Consider the following 21,454-nt stretch of genomic DNA (forward strand, 5'->3'; position numbering starts at 1 on the left):
ATCCACATACATGAGCGGCAGAGACGGGGGGATTGGCGAGCGAAGCAAGCAGGGGGCGAAGGCCTCTATTAATACAAAAGTTGCAAATTAAGGGTGTGAGTTTTCAAATTTAAAACTAACATAAAAGAACACATTTCTAAATTTATTCAATTATGGTGGTGAGTATGCTTGCAATGCATTATTTTATACCACTGGTTATTTATAGTATTTAATTATAAAGTATACATTTTGATATACAGGGTGGGCCATTTATATAGATACACCTTAATAAAATGGGAATGGTTGGTGATATTAACTTCCTGTTTGTGGCACGTTAGTATATGTGAGGGGGGAAACTTTTCAAGATGGGTGGTGACCATGGTGGCCATTTTGAAGTCGGACATTTTGGATCCAACTTTTGTTTTTTCAATAGGAAGAGGGTCATGTGACACATCAAACTTATTGGGAATTTTACAAGAAAAACAATGGTGTGCTTGGTTTTAACGTAACTTTATTCTTTCATGAGTTATTTACAAGTTTCTGACCACTTATAAAATGTGTTCAATGTGCTGCCCATTGTGTTGGATTGTCAATGCAACCCTCTTCTCCCACTCTTCACACACTGATAGCAACACCACAGGAGAAATGCTAGCACAGGCTTCCAGTATCCGTAGTTTCAGGTGCTGCACATCTCGTATCTTCACAGCATAGACAATTGCCTTCAGATGACCCCAAAGATAAAAGTCTAAGGGGGTCAGATCGGGAGACCTTGAGGGCCATTCAACTGGCCCACGACGACCAATCCACTTTCCAGGAAACTGTTCATCTAGGAATGCTCGGACCTGACACCCATAATGTGGTGGTGCACCATCTTGCTGTAAACTCGGGGAACGTGCCAGCTTCAGTGCATAAAGAGGGAAACCCATCATCATGTAGCAATTTCTCATATCCAGTGGCCTTGAGGTTTCCATTGATGAAGAATGGCCCCACTATCTTTGTGCCCCATATACCACACCATACCATCAATTTTTTGTTCCAACAGTCTTGGAGGGATCTATCCAATGTGGGTTAGTGTCAGACCAATAGCGGTGGTTTTGTTTGTTAACTTCACCATTCACATAAAAGTTTGCCTCATCACTGAACAAAATCTTTTGCGTAAACTGAGGGTCCTGTTACAATTTTTGTTTTGCCCATTCTGCAAATTCAGTGCTGCAGTAGCTGGAGTTTGTAAGGGTGCCATTTGTGAGTAGCTAATATCCGCCGAAGGGATGTTCGACTAATGCCACTCTCCAGTGACATGCAGCGAGTGCTACACTGTGGGCTCTTGCTGAATGAAGCTAGGACAGCCACTGATGTTTCTTCATTAGTGACAGTTTTCATGCATCCACATTTTGGCAAATCCAACACTGAACCAGTTTCACGAAACTTAGCAAGCAGTTTGCTAACTGTAGCATGGGAGATGGGTGGTCTCGTAGGGTGTCTTGCATTGAAATCTGCTGCAATGACCCGGTTACTGCGTTCACCAGACATCAACACAATTTCTCTCCGCTCCTCACGTGTTAACCTCTGCGACATGTCACTGGCTGTAAACAAAGAGAAACTTGTAAATAACTCATGAAAGAATAAAGTTACGTTAAAACCAAGCACACCATTGTTTTTCTTGTGAAATTCCCAATAAGTTTGATGTGTCACATGACCCTCTTCCTATTGAAAAAACAAAAGTTGGATCCAAAATGTCCGACTTCAAAATGGCCTTCATGGTCACCACCCATCTTGAAAAGTTTCCCCCCTCACATATACTAATGTGCCACAAACAAGAAGTTAATATCACCAACCATTCCCCTTTTATTAAGGTGTATCCATATAAATGGCCCACCCTGTACTACATATGGTAAGTAACTGCACATTTGTTAGATCTATCCATTTTAGGATCACAGAAAGCCAAAATCCAATGATGTAGCGTTTGGGGCAAGGCAAGAAGAAACCTGGGATGGGATGACAGTCCATTATGGGCTCACTCTTGCGAACACCCATAGTGTGATTTTATATTACTAAATTAATACAATAGAGATGCCTTTCAGATTTGCGAAAATCACCCATTAATAACCCCATATAGAGACAACAAAAACCTGCAAACTCCACATAGGTTGGTCACCAGTCAATTGTAGGGGCTTTCCAGATAGGTGCACACCAAAACAAACTCATTCACACTAGGCCAATTTAGAGTGGCTAATGAATCTAACCTAACAGATGTCCATGGTCATTTTGATAACTGTTATGCTGTTCTTGATGGCCCTGATTAAGTGCAATTCTTCATTTACAGCAAAGTCCAGCTTGTATGCCAACAAAGCCAAGCTAGCAATAGCAAAGAGTAGGGACTGCAGCAAATTCAAACTGATGCATGAAGCTGGCCTGTTACCTTCTGGCTACTCAACAAAGGGAAGCATACCTTTGACATTTCAAACTCAGCACAACTGTCAGTGTGATTCTTGCAATTCTTTGGAGGGCCAGCATCTTCAAAAGGCTGTGTGTCACGCATTACTCTGCAAATATGTCTGGAGGCTAGTTTGACAGAACGCAGTGACTAATCTATATTTACTCCTTTTTCCTACCCCATAGCAAGTCGAAAACCTGGGGAGCCTCTGATCATTTCCGACATTAAGAAAGGCAGTATGGCACATAGGTAGGTGTCTGTGTCTCATCTTGAAATGTCTTGTGGGAAATAAACATTAAAAAAAGAGCTGCTGACCTCTTTTATTGTCATCTTTCCTCTCTCTCAACTATTGTTTTATATAATCTCAGTGACCCAATGCTGCTAAGTAATAGTTTCTATAACTAACTTCTGTAATTGCTCCCTTTTCTGCAAAATCTTCTTTAAGTCATTAGTTGCTTTCCATGAATTGTTTAAAAATGCTAATAAAGTTTCTCCCCTTTAGAACTGGAACACTTCAGCCAGGTGACAAATTGCTGGCTATTGATAACATTCGTTTGGAGAACTGCTCCATGGAGGATGCAGTGCAGATCCTTCAGCAAAGTGAAGACCTGGTAAAGCTCAAGATTAGGAAAGATGAAGATAATTCTGGTAAATCTATTGCTTTTATCTTTGCATCTGAAGAGGAGATTTGAAACTTTGTCAGCCTAGCTTCCAAGGGCTGATTAAAAATCAATAATTTATGTAACTGGCATGACTGATTTGTGAAATCCTAAACTATTCTGTGCATAGTTCCATTCCGGGAATGCTTTACTCATTGGTCTTTTATATATGGAAAATATGAGCAGCTTGTTGCTATGGGGTCCTCGCCGGGAAATTCATCTTTTAATATTTGCATTCTGTTCTAGTATTGAGGTTGGGATGATTGTACTGATCTCAATGAAAACATTTTTTCTCTGTTTCTTTATGCTGGAGCCAGCCTGCTTCTGCTCAGAGCTGACCTTCATTCAAAGAAAAAAAAATATATTTTTTTTTCCCCCTTCAGGTACAATTGAGGAATGTACTGAATAAGTAATTTCAATATATATATATATGTATGTGTGTGTGTGTGTGTATATATATTTGTATATATGTATATACTAGGGGGCTGTGCTCCCTACTTGCTTTGTTCACCCACCCCACAACCCCCACCCCCGGGGGTGTGCTTCACGCTAGCCATTTCGCATCTCTGCCGCTTGCGTTGTGAAGGGGGGGTGGGCTGAACACACGCTAAGGAGATGTGGACGGATCAGCTGCTGGCTTGCTGCTAGCTGTTACCGAGCTGCGTGATATGCATGTCTCGCTGCATGTCGATCATTTAAAAGCCTGTACAGCAGCTGTCCTTTTGTCTCACTTCCTTGTCTCGCAGGACGTTTAAGTGTCTCCGAGAAATTGTTCGTAAATAGGGCGTGACGTGCAAGTAGTCTCATGGAACTTCAGAGTATCTCTCCGACACGATCACATCTCGACCCAAGACTTTTTTTATATAATATATATAAGGTATCGCTAGCTAGGCGAAGGCAATGTACACTCCAAAATGCAGAGGTAGACTGACTCCTGACATCACGCTTTTCCCTCCCCTTGGCCTTGCAGCCACTGTCTAGGGTTAGCGTGATTATATTACTCCAGCAAGCAAATGTTGCTGTGTGATTCTTAGCACGTTGAGAGAAGTCTCAAAATCAACCAGAATGTTCAAGCGAATTATATTAAAAATCCGTTAAGTAGTTCTCTTGTTCGCTAGCTAAGCGGGATCGAAAGTACGCCCCAAGGCTGGAGCATGAGTGAGGAGGGCCTCGGCCTGCTACGTGTCTCTTGGATTTGCATAAATAAATTGGTACTGCATGCGAACTGTGATACTTAGCACGATAGAGGTCGCAAAATCAAACGGAATGTTCAAGCAAATTATAGAAAAAACCAAGATCTAAAGTTGTTAAGTAGTTCTCTTTTCTGAAAAGTGGACAGACATACAGACAGAGAGAGATGCTGGATTATATATATATATATATAGATAGATAGATAGATAGTATAGAGAGAGGGAGATATAATGCGTGTGTGTTTGTGTATATATAGGAATATCAAAGATAAGTTATATGGACATGTTTTAAATGTATGCAACGGTTTAGCTTACAAAACGTTATGTAGACCATATTTCACAAAACCCTGTCGCCCTCAGTCTTAGCTCATGAGCAGCAAGCTGGTGACCAGCTTCAGAAACACAGAGTCAGTTGGAGGGAACATGGAGATGAGATTGGACCATGCATGATGGTGTGACTTTTGATGAATGAAGATGTACACTGGATTCAGAAAGTATTTAGACCCCTTCATGTTTTTCACATTTCATTATGTTGCAGCCTTATGCTAAAATCATTCCAATTAATTTTTTCTCAACATCAAGCATTACACCAGCATAACAAAGCAAAAACAGGATTTTAGAATTTTTTGCAGATGATTAAAAATAAAAAAGCCAGAAATATCCCATTGACACCTGAAATTTGGCTCCGATGCATTCCATTCTATTGGCCATTGTTAAGATGTTTCTACACCTTGTATGGAGTCCACCTGTGGTCAGTTCAATTGACTGGACATGTTTAGGAAAGTGACACAACTACCTATGGTAGGTGCCACTGATGACCATCAGAGCGATAACCATGCTGTGAGGTCGGAGTTTGCAAACAAGACACCCAAAGAACTCTCAGGCTTTGAGAAATAACATTCTCTGGTGTTGGATAAACCAAATTAGCATCATGTCTAGAGGAGACCAGTTACTGCTGATCACCTGTGCAGTACCATTCCAATCATGATGCATGATGGTTGTCTGTAGGGTTATTTTTCAGCAGCAGAGACTGGGAGCATCTGAGGTGTGAACCATGCTGCCATTGTTATGAGACATTAGCATTACCTCTATTCCACTGTGCCATACAAAAGACAACCATTAATGAAAAGTAATTAAATTCTAAAAGAAGTTAATGAGCTGTAAACTCAAACATAACCTGATAGAAACTATTTGAACAGAAAAAGAAAACGTAAGTGAAAAATGAAACATTTAATAAACCCAGGAGCACAGCTCCAACGTGGTCCTGACACCATGGGAGTCTTCGTGCCAACTGATCCTCTGGGCCTCCTGTGTTGTTTCACAAAGAAAATAAGTTTGGATCCGAAGTGATCGCTGTGTTGAGAGTCCTGCTTTTCTTTCCTTTGAAGGAAACACCTCTGCTTTAGTTGCACTACTTTTAAAGAGACATGTTGAATGACAGGATCACATGAAAAACTGAGCCATGCTAGACAGATGGGTGTATGCACTTGATCAGTTTCAACCTCTGTTAGAAAATAAGTTGGCAGTAATGCATTCTATCTTTCTATTGGTTGTTCTCCATCAGATGAACAGGAAATGACTGGCTCTATTATTTACACCGTGGAACTGAAGAGATATGGTGGTCCTTTGGGAATAACGATTTCTGGAACAGAGGAACCTTTCGACCCCATTGTTATATCTGGGCTTACTAAAAGGGGACTGGCTGAGAGGTAAGGGCATAGAGATTGTAAGGAAAAGGAAGAATCTCACTTTTATTTAGTGTTTAGTTTGCTGTTGCTTATTTCAGTGAAGCGGGGTATGTAGTCAAAAGGAACTACTTAATAAAGGCTTCAGTTGCCATAATTGATTTACCAGAAATATTAAAGGATGCCTTTGTCTAAACAATATCTGGAGTTGTTAATCTTCCGTACCAAGTGAAGTTCAGCCATTCAGGTGGCCATGAGACAAAAGCCACTAGCTAAATGCTTCCTGTAGCATTAAGCCATGATCTGTTCAATGGCAGAAAAAAGTGCTTTTCCGCTAGCAGATTGATGGACCTTGAAACTACATTGTCAGCTATGGTTTTCACTCCGATTTTGTTTTCACTGAAGCATAAAATACCTTTACCACTGACCTCCTTTTTTAACCATCTGTCAATTCTGCCCATTGAAATGGACAAATCTACTCTACTGATCTGAAAAGAGTTCATCATTTGGTACTTGTGCTTTGTATATTGTGGAGGGTTAACCAAAGCACCCACTCTAGATACTATGCTTCAGGATTTGATGGTGATATTTTTATCAAATGGATCTTAAATTAGTAACTCGGAGGTTCTTACTCAGTGATGGTCCCTACGATGCTCTCAGAATTCTAACATTACCATGTTCCTGTTTTCTAAGGGATAAAATTGATGAATACTTTAGTCACATCTGTGCAATAGTTTTATATATGTTTAGCTTTTTTTTTTTTTTGTGGTGCTCATGTTAGGTCAGTGGAACACACGGAATTTAGGATAAAACAACCATAAACACACTTGCTATAATCTGTACTCTTTCTACTTTATATCGTTCCTTTGGGTTAGATTATTCACAGACATGGCCTTAACTTCTACTATTATGCAGACGACTTACAGTTATATCTTAGTACACACTCCTCTACAGACTCGCCTCCCAGCACTGTCACTGACTGCATCACTGATCTTAAGCTTTGGATGAAAAATAACTTTCTCAAACTGAATGCCAATAAAACTGAAGTGTTACTGGTAGGCCCAAACTCCAAGATTTCTAAGGCATCTAACTTCTCTGTTTCTATTGATGGGACACTTGTCAAATCTGCTCCAGTTGGCAGAAACATTGGTGTTTTGTTTGATTCCTCACTTAATTTTGAGCTACATATTGGGTCTCTGTCCAAAATGTCATTCTATCATCTCTGAAACATTGCTCATCTCCTTCCATTTTTGTCCTTTAATGATGCTCAAACTCTGGTTCATTGTTTCATAATGTCTCATATTGATTACTGTAATTCCAACTTCATCTGCCTCCCTGAAAAATCTATACAGAAGCTGCAGTACATTCAGAACTCTGCAGCCAGAGTGCTCACCCCCACAAAGTGTTCTGCTCAAATCTCCCCGGTTCTCTCCCAAATTCACTGGTTCCATCAAGGATTAAATTCAAGATTCTGCTTCTCACCTTCAAAGCCCTACATAACCTTGCCCCGTCTACCTCATTCAGCTCCTAGCTCCATACACTCCTTGTCTCTCTCTCTCAGGTCCTCACACAATAATCTCCTTACTGTCCAATGCACCAGACCCTCCACCCTGGGAGGCAGGTTCTTCAATGGGTTATGGCCCCTCAACTCTGGAACTCTCTTCCTCAGTCTCTTCGAGATTGCTCCTCTTTCTCCATCTTTAAATCTCAACTAAAAACTTTCCTCTTTGACAAACTTTTGTCTTCTGTGTGATTATTTTTTGTCCTCCCCATCTATATGTAAAGCTACCTTGGGTTTGTGCAACATATTATTATTATTTTTATAATGGTGTTCACAAAAACAGGTCGCTCATCTCAGCATAGTTTGTTAATCGATTTGCACTCATCGTTTCCAAAATAATTTGTAGTTGAGTAGATATTTAAAGATCTTCAAGATGATACTTTGTTTCTGGTAGCTTGTGTTGTGAATTCTTACTTCTGGGTATTAAGAAATATTTCCTACCATTTTGCTTCCACTTAATCACTACTTGTTCTTTCCCTCCAGCATTTCACTTTTGTAGTATCTCAGCAATGGAGGTTTATCTCTCTCTGTACCATTGCATTTGTATTTTTGGTCATTTCCATATCAAACCCAATTTCCTGCATGTCCTTCTTAATCATATCTTATTGTTTTTTGGTCTTTCTCTCTTGTCTTTTGTCTTCCTACTCCATCTTTTATAATCTACTTAGCTAACTGTTTTCCTCTTTTCTCCATGGATGTTCAGCCCACAGGAGTCATCTTCTCCATCTTCTTTCATCATAGCCATATCACCTTTAAACTTCCTCCAAGTATTGCTTATTTACTCAGTCCATTTTGTTCATCCTAAATATCCATTGCAGCATTTTAATCTTGTTCACTTTTGATTTTTTTCTTCACTGTTATAGTGTCTATGCTACACTACAGTAAACATCTCACTACCAATTTGTATATTTTTGTATTTTCAGTAACAGCATATTCTGCAATGTAGTAATCTCTCCACTTTCTTCCACCTGCCCCTAATTCTTTGACATTTTTTTCCCTGTTTTCACTCTTTGAATCTGTCCCTAAATACCAAAAGAACTCTTAATGAAAATCATTTACTCCGAGCTTCACTTTTGTCATTTTGACCCTCTGTACTGTAGCTCTAGAACATACCTTGTATTTTCTGTCTAATTCCCCTCACCCTTTGCTCCTCTCCACTTCCCTGATTCCACTCCCAGTTTCTCCTTTCCACTTTTGCATAACTCATAGTCCATCTACAAGACTACAGAGGCTCTTTCTTTACTTGCTTCATATCTGACGAGTCTTCTGTTATGCTTAGGTACCCCTTCTCAAGGGCCACCGGGTCACTGGGTGCCTTCAGTGTGACAGAATTGGCTGAATGCTCTCATCTGGATGTTTTAGGATTTATGTTTATTACTTGGGCACAGTGTGTGTTTTGAATTATGGCTACCTACTACTTTAAAATGATGCAGTTTGTTAACCACCTTTTCCATTTTTATGGAAAAACTACAGTTATTTATTTAGCTGTTGACATCTTCTTACTGTTACATCATCAGCCCTGTACTGGAGTGAAAATCATCAATATAAAATGCATGACTTCATGTTTGTTCATATGTATGTTTGTTTGTAATGTTGCATGTGCTATCATATTAGTGAGCTAGAAGCAGTCAACACTTTTGCCCTAATGGGCCCTATTAAAGCCACACTAAACCCACTTTTCCATATTCTATGGTGTTTAAGGAAGTCATCGCCATTCATTTCTAAGATCTTTCATGTGAGAGATCACACCTCATATTGGCATCCTTTGTGGATTCAGCTGACTGCCAAGCTTCTATAACTGATGGAGGATGTACAACTTATTTAAAGAACCAGAATCCCTGAAATCATTACCAGTACCAGTGTTCTACATGATGGTTATTGAACAGCTCAATTTATAACAAAACAGTTATTTGTTTGTAAAAAAATATTTTATGATCTGCTTTTGTGCTAAATGTATTGATATTTCTCGTGTGTAGTAATACATAGAACGAGACATAATTTCAGATGAAGTAAACTATCATGTTGGTGCCTGCATTGGATGCAATGTCTAGTTAAGTTCCAGTTCAGTGTCACACGTACCAGAATAGTGAAATTCTTATTTGTATGGATGACTGACATTCTGTATATCATCTCCCTATGGAGCCAGGTTTTGAAATCTCAGAGTCACTGGTTGATTATTTCAGTAGATATGGAACTAATATAACGATTGTGAACTTGAACCCGGACACAGGCAGACGGACAACATAGTTTCACCACACACCGTTTATTTTCCAATATTATTTACAATAATTGTGCTCACGTGCACCCCCAGTGCCTCCAGCACCGTTCCCCCAATGTCCAGGCCTCACAGTCCTTATGCCTTTCTTTTGGCCGCCTCCCGTCCTCTCTCCAGCTCTGTCCTCTTCCACCCGACATCCACCGCTCACTGGAGGGAGGCGGCCCCTTAAATGGGAACCCGGATGGGCTCCAGCTGCTTCCCGGCAATTAGTCATAGCCACACCCCAGTGTGGCGAAAGTGCCGGCTGCGCACCCGGAAGCCATCCGGGTGTCCCCTGTCGTCTTCCACCCCAGCACTTCCTGGTGTGGCGGAAGTGCTGGGCTCCAGGGATATTCAGGCATTGGGGCGCCGCCTGGCGGTGGCCACGGGTCCCTACAGGGCTGGGCTTCCAAGCCCTGTACCCGAGGCCCCAACATAACCAGGATGGACGCCCCCTCGCGGTCTGGAGGAGGCACAAGCCCTCCTCCGGTCCTCCTGGGCGTTCCGGCTGAGGACCACACGATGTACAGTAAATCAAAATACGTGTAAAGCAAATTGCACTAACTTAAACAATACAAATAAAAGTACATACAAAAGTATGAATAACAAGCAGAGAACAATTAAACACAAAAGGAAAGTGGGATCAATAAACTGTTATAAAGTACACAGTGCAGCTCCAACGTTGCAGATCACCGAGTCCTAAATGTGATATTTTAAACTACTGCAGAAGTCTATAATGTAGAGTTGTCTTCATGGTTCACAGAGCTAGAGTGTCCACATTGTATGTTGCCAGTATTTTCCTGATAGTTTATTGAATGATTTGGAGAACACCACCATTTACAGAAATTACAGATGAGTTCTCTTAAGTTTGTTAGCAATTATACATACTTGAGAGAAAAATAAGCTACTTGTGTCTTTTTTAAAATGTGTTGCCCTTGTGTTCACCAATTAACAGTTTGTTTCTTGAGGAAGACGCTGTTTTTGAGGTTGTCACCTTCCATGTCCATTTATAGCCTAAAATGCTGATTTGTGGTAAGGACAGTGCATTTTAGATGAGCAGCTAATATTTAAATTAGTTACATTAGATAAACTTTGTTATTACCCAAGAGAAAATTCAAATGTATACAGCAACAAAAACATGTTGAATCAAAAGCAGAGTATAAGGAAATAGAACAAAAAATATATATAATAAATAGTATGCTAAAAAATATAACTGCAGTAAACTGAACTTTCTACTATTTTTCCTATGGCTTCTGACTAGAGTGAAGAAATGGACATTAGGAAGAAGTGTTAAATTGCCTAATGGCTACATGCATAAAAGTTTCTCAGTGGTGTTTCTTATTACACCACAAAGGTATGAGCCTGTGGCTAAAAATATAACAAGAAAGCACCCTTTGTAGGAAAATGATGCTATTTAATTTTGCAGCCATCCTCTTCTCCACAACAGCTTTCAGAGTGTCCAGATTCAGTTTCATGATTTAGCTGCCTTTACTGATAAGATTGTTCAGGCATTTGAACCAATTAAACTCAAGGTGCTTCGCCCGCATAGAGGAACACACTGTCTACAACAGACTGGTTAAACATTCCCAGCATCAAATGACCTGAGTCTCCTCAGGAAGTAGATCCTGCTCTGGTCCTTCTTGTGTTGTGCCATTGTGCTGTCAGACAAATGGAGGTTGCTGCTCATATAGGTCCCCTGATATTTTTAGTTCTGCACCACCTCCACTTCCTCCTCCTGGATGTTGACTAGTCTTAGGGGCTCCTTTGACACGTTGGAAATCCACCACACAAGACACAAGAAGACAAAGTCTTCAACCAGTTTCTTGTTTTCTGACTCCTCTCCATTATTGATACAATCTAGAATGGAGGAGTCATCTAAGGACTTCTAAAGAAAGCAAGAGCTGAGATTTTATTGTAAGTCCATTGAATAGAAGTTAAAAAGGAAGAAGGACAGTTCCCTGAGGTGCCCCAATGTTGCATGCAAACATTTCGCAAACTGCCATCTGTTGATCAGGTAGTCAGTACTACAGGAGACTGCGGGGGCATCAAGAGTTGTATCCCTTTGCTTGTTTCTTAGAATGGTGCTAAAGGCACTGGAGAAATCAAAGAACATGTGGACAGCATCCATTTCATTTGAGTTGCAGCGTGTGGACAGCATCAGCTCTTAAAAATAATGTTCATCTCATTACTTATAGAACGATTTTTAAACATCCATCTTCTCCAGCGTTAACTTCCTGTCAGTTAAATGTTCTCCATTTTATTTTACTTTATACTGTATGTTTGCTGAATTTGAACTGGATGAAAATGCTAAGCTCTCAAACTCTCTTTAGTTTTTTGGAGCTAAACGTGGCCCCATGGAACCCTTGTGGCTGATGCATTTCTTTTTAACCACCAACTTACTTAGAGGCTATTCTCTAAGAAATCCTCTTTTCTTGTCTCTGCTGCCAGTAAGCAATCTCTCATATTCGCCTCGGTGAGTTTTTTCTTGAACTAATTTCTTCCTATAATAGATTGCTTTTATATTATAGGTGTCTATTTTTTGAGACATTGTATATATTGGCAAAGTCACTTTCCATTTTTCACTCATGGTTTTCAGAATATTGCCTTGCTTTTTCTGAATGGTGATTTTTGAATTGCCATTACAATGTTGACACCTAGTGGTGAAGAAATGTAACAGCAAATGTTTTACTGACAGTTCACAACAAGCACTCTATAAAGTATTTTAAAAAATACATACCGGTATAGCAGATATGTCCCCATATCATTCAAAAGAGTGACCTCATTCATTATGATCTCCCCAGTTATTGACATGGTGGACTCCCCTACTTGAGGTTTGCATTTGGAAAGGATTTTCAAAAGACTTTCTAATATCCATTTTCAATTCTCTTTCATTGAGTTTTTGTCTTATATTCTAGTGCTTGGGGTGAACGTAAACCATCACAAAATATTGAAACCTTTTTTTTTTTTTTTTTTTTAAATGCCTTTATAGCTTTTAAATATTTCTGCAGTGCAGTATATATCTTAGAGAACAATGTCAGATTTTGGCAATTTCATTTGTAAGCTCACCTAAATGCAGCTCACTTTTAACTGTGGATGATGTTGTTTTAAGGACTGGTGCCATTCATGTAGGAGACCGAATCCTAGCCATAAATAATGTGAGCCTGAAAGGGAAGCCACTGAGTGAAGCTATCCACCTGCTGCAGATGGCGGGAGAGACCGTCACCCTGAAGATCAAGAAACAAGTGGACCGTAAGTGACCTCATATAATGAAATGACAGAAAAGGGACATTGTTTTTAGGTAATGTCCTTCCTAGACTTTCTTGTCCATGCTATCATGATGTTTTCCTCTGTAATACCTTAGATAATGCTTACATGGAAGGGAAATCATGCAGTGATTTACCTAAAGACATCAATAGATACTGGATTTCTTAAACCAAAAAGTTTGGAACATTTAATAGCAAATCTATTAAATGAATACAAATAACAAACTGTTAAACTGGGGTTGTTTGTTTAATCCTTCACAGTAACTCCTTTAACTCTGAGCACATTGCTTAACCTACCTGTGTCCAAGTTGAAAAGCAAACTAGAGGTAGTATTTTGTCTGATCCTGTCACAAATTCATCTTGCTAAATACCACATTGTATTTGACAGCTCTAATATTTTTAGATCTGCCTAGCTGCTAGCAGACGTCCTCTCTGGTGCCCCAACTTCCACAAAAGTAGGAGTGCACAAAAGGTGGTTTAAACTAAAATAGCCCCACTCAGACAGGGCCAGTTTAGAATTGCCAGTTCATCTCACACAAACATAAGGACACCATACAATCTCTACACAGGCTCAGTCTTGTTTGAGATTAGATCCCAGGATGCTAGATGCTTGACTCATGATTTTGTGAAGTTAATCGAGATTGCTACTACCTGTTCAAAACATTTTATCTATATGCCATGTAAATTCACTAAATCTTTCTTACCTTTCCAAGGAGAATGATTTTTCTAATATTACATTTTTTGTTAGATAGATAGATAGATAGATAGATAGATAGATAGATAGATACTTTATTAATCCCAAGGGGAAATTCACATAATCCAGCAGCAGTATACTGATACAAAGAAACAATATTAAATTAAATAGTAATAAAAATGAAAAAAAATTAAAATAAAATTAATGTTAGCATTTACTCCCCCGGGTGGAATTGAAGAGTCGCATAGTGTGGGGGAGGAACGATCTCCTCAGTCTGTCAGTGGAGCAGGACAGTGACAAAAGTCTGTCACTGAAGCTACTCCTCTGTCTGGAGATGACACTGTTCAGTGGATGCAGTGGATTCTTCATGATTGACAGGAGTTTGCTTAGTGCCCGTCTCTCTGCCACAGATGTTAAACTGTCCAACTTTACTCCTACAATAGAGCCTGCCTTCTTAACAAGTTTGTCCAGGCGTGAGGCGTCTTTCATCTTTATGCTGCCACCCCAGCACACCACCGCGTAGAAGAGGGCACTCGCCACAACCGTCTGGTAGAACATCTGCAGCATCTTACTGCAGATGTTGAAGGATGCCAACCTTCTCAGAAAGTATAGTCGGCTCTGACCTTTCTTACATAGAGCATCAGTATTGGCAGTCCAGTCCAATTTGTCATCCAGCTGCACTCCCAGATATTTATAGGTCTGCACCCTCTGCACACAGTCACCTCTGATGATCACAGGGTCCATGAGGGGTCTGGGCCTCCTAAAATCCACCACCAGCTCCTTGGTGTTAAGGTGTAAGTGGTTTGAGTCGCACCATTTAACAAAGTCTTTGATTAACTTTCTGTACTCCTCCTCCTGCCCACTCCTGATGCAGCCCACAATAGCAGTTAATATAGGTTTTCAATATGAGGCTCAAATATACACAAAATTAAATTCAGGGTGGGCTGAATTGTATCATGTCTGGTATGTACTGTAAGTCCATTGGAGGTCTTTCAGTCTGTCTTCAACTATTTGCAGGGAAAAATTAAATTAATTTGCAAAAGTTTTCAGCTTAGCATGGCTTTGGCTACTCTGCATTTGTCCAGGGACCCCGTCCATGGGCAATACGGCTGATGCAGATTTTAGCGCAGGGTTGTTCTCAGATCAGTGGTGTAAGAAAGGTGAGGACTAAAAGGCATGCAGTCATGGGATGCTTAATGGGAGAATGGGCTAAGTGATTACACATGTGCAATAGAGGAATTAGCGCAGCCGCCCTCATTAACAGCGTCTGGTGGCAGTTAGCACAATGCCTACACAATTTGTACAAAAGAGTATGAGTAAAAGAAGGGGTATTGTATGGAAGGGATAGATTCTGAAAAGAGTACGAATAACAAAAAAAATAGAAAATGAACTTGGAAGAGTGAAAGAGTGCTTGGATGTTTGGAGCATCATTTGTGAATCTCTGAGGAGCAAGGAGTGCCATTCCAGAGAAGGGTCAAATCTGCTGAGTAAAGGAAAGGGCAGGGGAGATCCAGAGCTCATTTTTGAATGGGTGAGTACTGAAGGAGGTGGCAGGGGAAGAGAGAGAGAGAGAGAGAGTGCATTCTGGGTAGTACAGAGTCTGCTGAGCATCATAGACAGCAGAGGAGACGAAAGGTTCAGTGGTGAGGATGGGAGTGATGATGGCATGAATTTTTAACTCTGTTTTATCTATTGAACACATCATACTCTGGTTTTAAGGGGATATTTATTTATTTAGGAATTTTAGAGCTCCACCAACACAATTTTGCTTTTTAACAAACATGTACTTTTGTACTGTTTGGCACCAGAAAGTGCCCTAGTCCACCCTCAGTCCATGAACTACTAGATGTCTCAAAACAGGTTGGCACTTGTTAGTTGTGAGCACGGGGCTTCACACTCACTCATGATATTGAGGTATAGTATGTGAAACCAGTCTCCTCTGAAAGTTCAGAGCAATGCTGTTATGAGAGTGTAGCTGGCTTCCCTAAACAGACCCAGGGGAAGAGAGTCAGGTGGTATCTCAGAGAAGACCTCACAATGCTCCACTAACCTGTCCATTTTTGGTATCTGGACCTTGTGCCTATTGCTGTATGGATAACGGGAACTCCCTTGTAATTGCTGTAAGCCAAGACAACCATAAAGAGCTGCAAGTGGTAGTATACTATTTATATCAGCCCTGGAGGAAGGGGTGTGTCTAAGCAGGCAGAAACCAGATGTGACGTTACAGTTGTTCATGCCATGGATCTGTAGGTCTGACAGTAAAAGTAAACTAACACATTAGGAGACAGTGCCAATCCTCAACTTGGGGAGGAATTTCAAGATAACAAGCCCTGAAGTTGCCAGCCATGCACACGTTTGTGACACTACACTTAAAGTTAATGTAAAAACAGATGGACGAATGCTTTAAATAAACTTTGACATGTAGTTAGCTAAAATGTCATTAATTAGGAGATAGCAAAAAAAGATGGGAAGTTATAATGTTGCAAACCTTTCAGGACCATTCTCTAAAAAGAAGATGCCAACCGTAAATGATGTGAGTGATCCTGAAGATGAACTGACTGACTCTCAGAAGACCAGTAAACTGTCGGAGATTTACTCCACAACCATTCCCAGTGTTGATAGTGCTATGGAGTCCTGGGATGGATCTGGAATTGATGGTGGCTTTGGAAGTCAAGGTAAGGCTATGTTAAAAAGGATATTCATTTGTAATGGTTTTCTAGGGGCAACGTACAGAAAAGCTAATTTTAATGAAGAAAAACTATGACTAATCTACTTTGATAAATATTAAAATGTTTAGGTGAATTTGCTACACTTCATTTTTTCATTCTGTAAAGTTTCAGGAATGTAACAAAAGTTAGAATACTAATCAGCCATTACTCGATGGATCAAAATTCATGTAGATGAGCTGTTAAACAGACTAACATTCAAATGGCATCTCTGCCACTCATACATTTTCTATGTAAACCAAATCTTCTCTCTTATTTCACAATTTTACCATCTATTCTGTCTACGCTGTAGTTTTAATTAAGACAATTTTCTTCTTTTTTTTCCCCCGTTTTGTGCTTGTTTTCAACTGTTGAGATTTACTCTGAAAATTTCTTTCATATTTAAATAATCTGGGATTGCAGTGATTCAAAGTATCTTTTGCTACAATTTTATTTTAACCAAATTAATATTTAAAATGCTTTGAATTTTAGGGGAGCTATGTGAACAATGGTATGTGGTTTAAAAAAAAAAAAAAGGTCATTTAGTTTCAGAATTCTACTCATCTGTGTTTAAATTAGAATTTTCGTAAGCCACCTTCTATGACACATACAAATTTAAGGACACATACAATCTAGTATGTATGTGCTTATTTATCTCAATATACATATATATATATTATATAGTGCCTTTTACAGCTATCTATCTATCTCTCTCTATCTCTATATTATATAGTGCCTTTTACAGCTATCTATCTATCTATCTATCTATCTATCTATCTATCTATCTATCTATCTATCTATCTATCTATGTGGTAAAGTGCCTTTCATATCTATCTATCTATCTATCTATTTATCTATCTATCATCACTTCCGAATGGCTGGAGGGATTTTCATGAAACTTGGTACACATGTTTCTCATTGGTCGACTAAAAATACTGTAGGGTGAAATCAATTGTAACCCACCCCCTTCTGGGTAGGGTGGGGTGATCTTGCGGTCTTGTATGCAAGTTATCATCCATTTGACACTCAGATCAACCACCAAAGGGAAAACAGGAGGTGACGGCCACCATTCTTTGTGTTTGAGCTCCACCGCACTGCTGTTGCTTTTCAAATTAATAGAGTTGGCCAGTTCTGAGCATCATTTGGATGATAACATACATACAAGACTGCAAGACAAGCACAATCAGTGAGTCTTGATTGTTTGTTAATTTATTTTTATTTTTAAAGTTGTGTGTTTTTTTTTTATTATATTTTTTAAAAACAAAAAAATTAAAAACACTATCTCCTGGGCAATGCTGGATATTTCAGCTAGTTAACTATATTTATTTTATTTTGCTTTCATTTTTTACCTTTACAGGCACCTACATTCACCATGGGGCTGGAATCTCCCTCCATCCCAATGAATGGAGAAGCGCCAAGCAGCGTAACAGCACGCCGCCTACAAGTCGACGGAAGAACTACCCCTTCACTGATGGAGGGTTCAGCGAAGACGACTGGGACAAGCCTAGTGGGTGAGTGAAGTACTTTCAGATGCAAAGACGCTTACTGCTTATCCAAATCATTAATGAAAATTATAACAGAATTTGAAGCATTCTTCCTCATGTTAGTTTGCCCTTTGAAACATAGACACAGAATTAGGCAAAAATGATATACCCATGTATCTTGTATTATTCAGAATATTTTTCTTGTTTAACTGTTTACAGTATACTATATATACACTGTGCCCTTAAAAAGTATTCACCAAAATCAGATGTTTTCACATTTTATTGTTATACAACATTAAATCACAGGGGAGTTGCTGCAGCTTTTTTGACACTGATTAACAGAAAAATACTCTTTAATGTCAAAGTGAAAACAGATCACTGCAAAGTGGTCTAAATTAATTACTAATGTAAAGCACAAAATAAGTGCTATTCAAATCGATATTTTGGCAGACATGACAGACTTGAGTTTATGTGCACAGGTCTCTCTCTATCAGCTTTGCACATCTGGATAGTTCCATTTTTCACCAGTTGTCACTGGAAAACTGATCAAGTTCTGCCAGGTTGCATTGCGATTGTGAGTAAACAGCCTTTTTCAAGTCCAGCCACAACTTCTCAATTAGGAGATCCAGACTCTGAGTTGGACATTTCCGAACATGAACATTGTGTAGCTTTGGCTTTGTGCTTGGGGTCATCGTCATGATGGAAAGCAAATTTTTTCCCAAGGCCTAGGTTTCTAGCAGTCTACATCAGTTTTTCCTCCTCCAGGATTTCCCTGTGTGTTGCAGGATTCATTTTATCCTCACAGGCCTTACAGCGCTGGCTGGCTGCAGAAACGTATCCTTACAGTGTGATGCTGCCACCAACATACTTTATAGTGAGGAGGATGTGTTTTTGGTGATGTGCAGTGTTTGGCTTATGTCAAACATAACATTTAATCTAATGCTTTATATTGGTCTCCTCAGACCATAGAACTTCCTTCTTGCTGACTTCAGAGTTCCCTGTGCGCCTTCTGGAAAACTCTAGTTGAGATATCTTTTGTTTTTTTTTTAAATAGTGGCTTTCTCTGTGCTGCTCTACCCTTAAGCTCCAACAGGAGAAGCATCAGGGCAGCTGTTGGACAGTCTCTCCAAGCTTGTAACTCCTTCAGAGTTCTCACAGGTCTCTTGGTGGCCTCCCCCACTAGTCATCCTCTTCCATGGTCACTCGGTTTTTGTGGACTGCCTTCTCTAGGTAGCTTTACAGCTGTGCCATTCTCTTTCCATTTTTTCAGTGATTGATATAACTGGACTCCAACAGGTATTCACTGTCTTTGATATTTTCTCATTTCCATACCTAGACTTTCTATATTTTTCTATTGACCTTTATCCGAATTTCCTGGAATATTCTTTTGACTTCATTGTGTCGGTTAGACCACATACTGAGCCACTACAAGTTGAACGCTCAAGATGAGGGACATTTTGACTACAAACAACTGAAACCTCATATGGGTGATCACCACTGAACTAATTCTGTGACTTCTAACACCACTTGGCTGCACCAGTGCTGATTTAGGGGGGTCATAGTAAATAGGGTAAACAATTATATACTGTTATTGTATGTTTTTTATTTGTAATTATTTTTACACCACTTTTCACAGATATACTTTCACATTGACATTAAAGAGTCTTTAGGTCGATCATTATCACTAAAACAGTATTCGGTTTACTCTGATTTTACTTGTATAACAGTAAAATGTGAAAACTTCCAAGGATGTGAATACTTTCGATAGGCACTATACATCTACATATTGGTGATAATTTATATAAAACAGGGTACTTCAGATTCTCCCGATTTATACTTTCTGGATGGAGAATTATAATTTTTTAATCATATATAAAAAATATGCAAAATATGGTTTATTAACAGAATGAAAGGCAGTAAGCACTTCATATACTGTAACAGAAAGAAGCATCTTGACGTCCCATTGATTTATATATTTACTTGTTTGCCCGGCGTGCTACAATTGTTATTATTAAGCAAAATTTTGTGTCAAAGAGTATTTTTAAAACAATTGTAATAATAGCAACTTGACACTTCTGTGTTGAACAGATCAAATACCTTTTGCCCTAATCGGGGTGGGCCGAGTGCATTTTCTTTAGCATCTATATATATTATTCACTAAGGCAAGACACCCATGGCAAGCACGCCGGAAGGGGCGTGGATTCACTAAGCCGCCAACAAGTAAGACACCTATGGCGCACGCAGGAAGGAGCCACGCCCACCAACTCCAAGACTATTGAATACGACGACAACTCACAGAGCCACGCCCACCAACTCGGACTCGACGACCCAGAAAAAACGGCGTCATTTATATTCGTCTGTCATAGAGGCCATATGCACCTCCGAGCCACGTTGACTGTTCATAGAGGCATGTTTCTCGCGGAGGTGAATCGCCATATGCAGCGTGTAAAACGGTTTGCGAGGGGTATCCCATGGGATCCTTAAAACAATCCTTTACAACTGAGCTTAAAACACAATGAAGTCAGCAGTCTTTAAAAACCGAGTTGTCGGTTACGACGCATGACTGTGTGCACCATAGCAAATTGTTTTACACGCTACATACAGCAATTCGCTCTACTACCGTGGTCGGATGTCTTGGTGGATTATATATAAAAAAGCAGCCAAAACCACACAGAGCCAATGAAAAGTCTACGTGAGTCACAGGTGCATGTGGACTGTGCAAAGACGACAACGACTCAAGTGACAAGTTGTAGATGGGCACATGAGCAGGCAGGGCGCGATGGCGGTCCGCCAGTTTTCAGTCACGGACGATTGTGTGTTGGTTCGTTCCGTTCCGTGCATTGTTACAATTTTGCTTTTCTTGATGATTTATTACATTACCGATTTTTCAAATGTTAATTTTCTCCCTGTGCTTAAAAATCATTAAAAAACAGGCCTGATTATGCGGCATATGGTACACCGCGGGTTGGCTATTTTCTATTATTTAGCAACAGAACTTCTCATGTAAGGGAAAACATCCTTATATTTAAGCAAATGTTGCATGATGATACTTCATAACAGTTTTTCAGTTATTGTTGCTTCTGCTGTAGGCCAAAGCATTAGTTCATAATGCACACGTCAAGGATAGCTCTGTGTCGTTTAATTCCAATTATAATTTTAACATCTATAATTGTGTGTGTAGTGTTTGGTGCCCTCCATAACAGAGTTATGGCTCAATATACAATCAATTTAGATATTAAGTACAGGCTGTCATCATTTGTATCTGAGCATTTCTGCACAACTGTACTTTCATATTTTAGATTAATACTACATTTTGTGTTCTATCCATCATTTTTCAGGTGAGCATTAGTACCTCGACAACTGTACTTTTGTCTCATATTCTTCTTTTCATGTCAAATTTTAATTATGTGTGTGGTAGGCAAATTGGCAACTGTAGACCTGGCCCCAAGTGTGAATGAATGTCTGTGTGTGACTGCATGATGCCCCCTGTAGAGAACTGGCACCTTGTCCAGGGTTGTTCCCTGCCTCACTCCCAGTGCTGCT

At 39.7% G+C, this 21,454-nt stretch overlaps 1 protein-coding gene across 7 annotated transcripts in view; it reads left to right on the top strand.

Moving 5' to 3' along the window:
* Nucleotides 1-21,454, top strand: part of grip2b (glutamate receptor interacting protein 2b) — a 435,329-nt gene that overhangs the window by 400,858 nt on the left and 13,017 nt on the right. For all 7 annotated transcript variants that reach the window (XM_039771133.1, XM_039771132.1, XM_039771127.1 and 4 more), the window contains 6 exons: nucleotides 2,599-2,662; nucleotides 2,916-3,061; nucleotides 5,827-5,971; nucleotides 12,875-13,014; nucleotides 16,218-16,397; nucleotides 17,785-17,938. In XM_039771133.1, the coding sequence (XP_039627067.1) occupies nucleotides 2,599-2,662; nucleotides 2,916-3,061; nucleotides 5,827-5,971; nucleotides 12,875-13,014; nucleotides 16,218-16,397; nucleotides 17,785-17,938 (829 nt within the window). The remainder of the gene's footprint in view (nucleotides 1-2,598; nucleotides 2,663-2,915; nucleotides 3,062-5,826; nucleotides 5,972-12,874; nucleotides 13,015-16,217; nucleotides 16,398-17,784; nucleotides 17,939-21,454) is intronic.

This window comes from Polypterus senegalus, chromosome 12 (genome assembly GCF_016835505.1).
Source record: "Polypterus senegalus isolate Bchr_013 chromosome 12, ASM1683550v1, whole genome shotgun sequence".
NCBI classification, from domain to species: Eukaryota; Metazoa; Chordata; class Cladistia; order Polypteriformes; family Polypteridae; genus Polypterus; species Polypterus senegalus.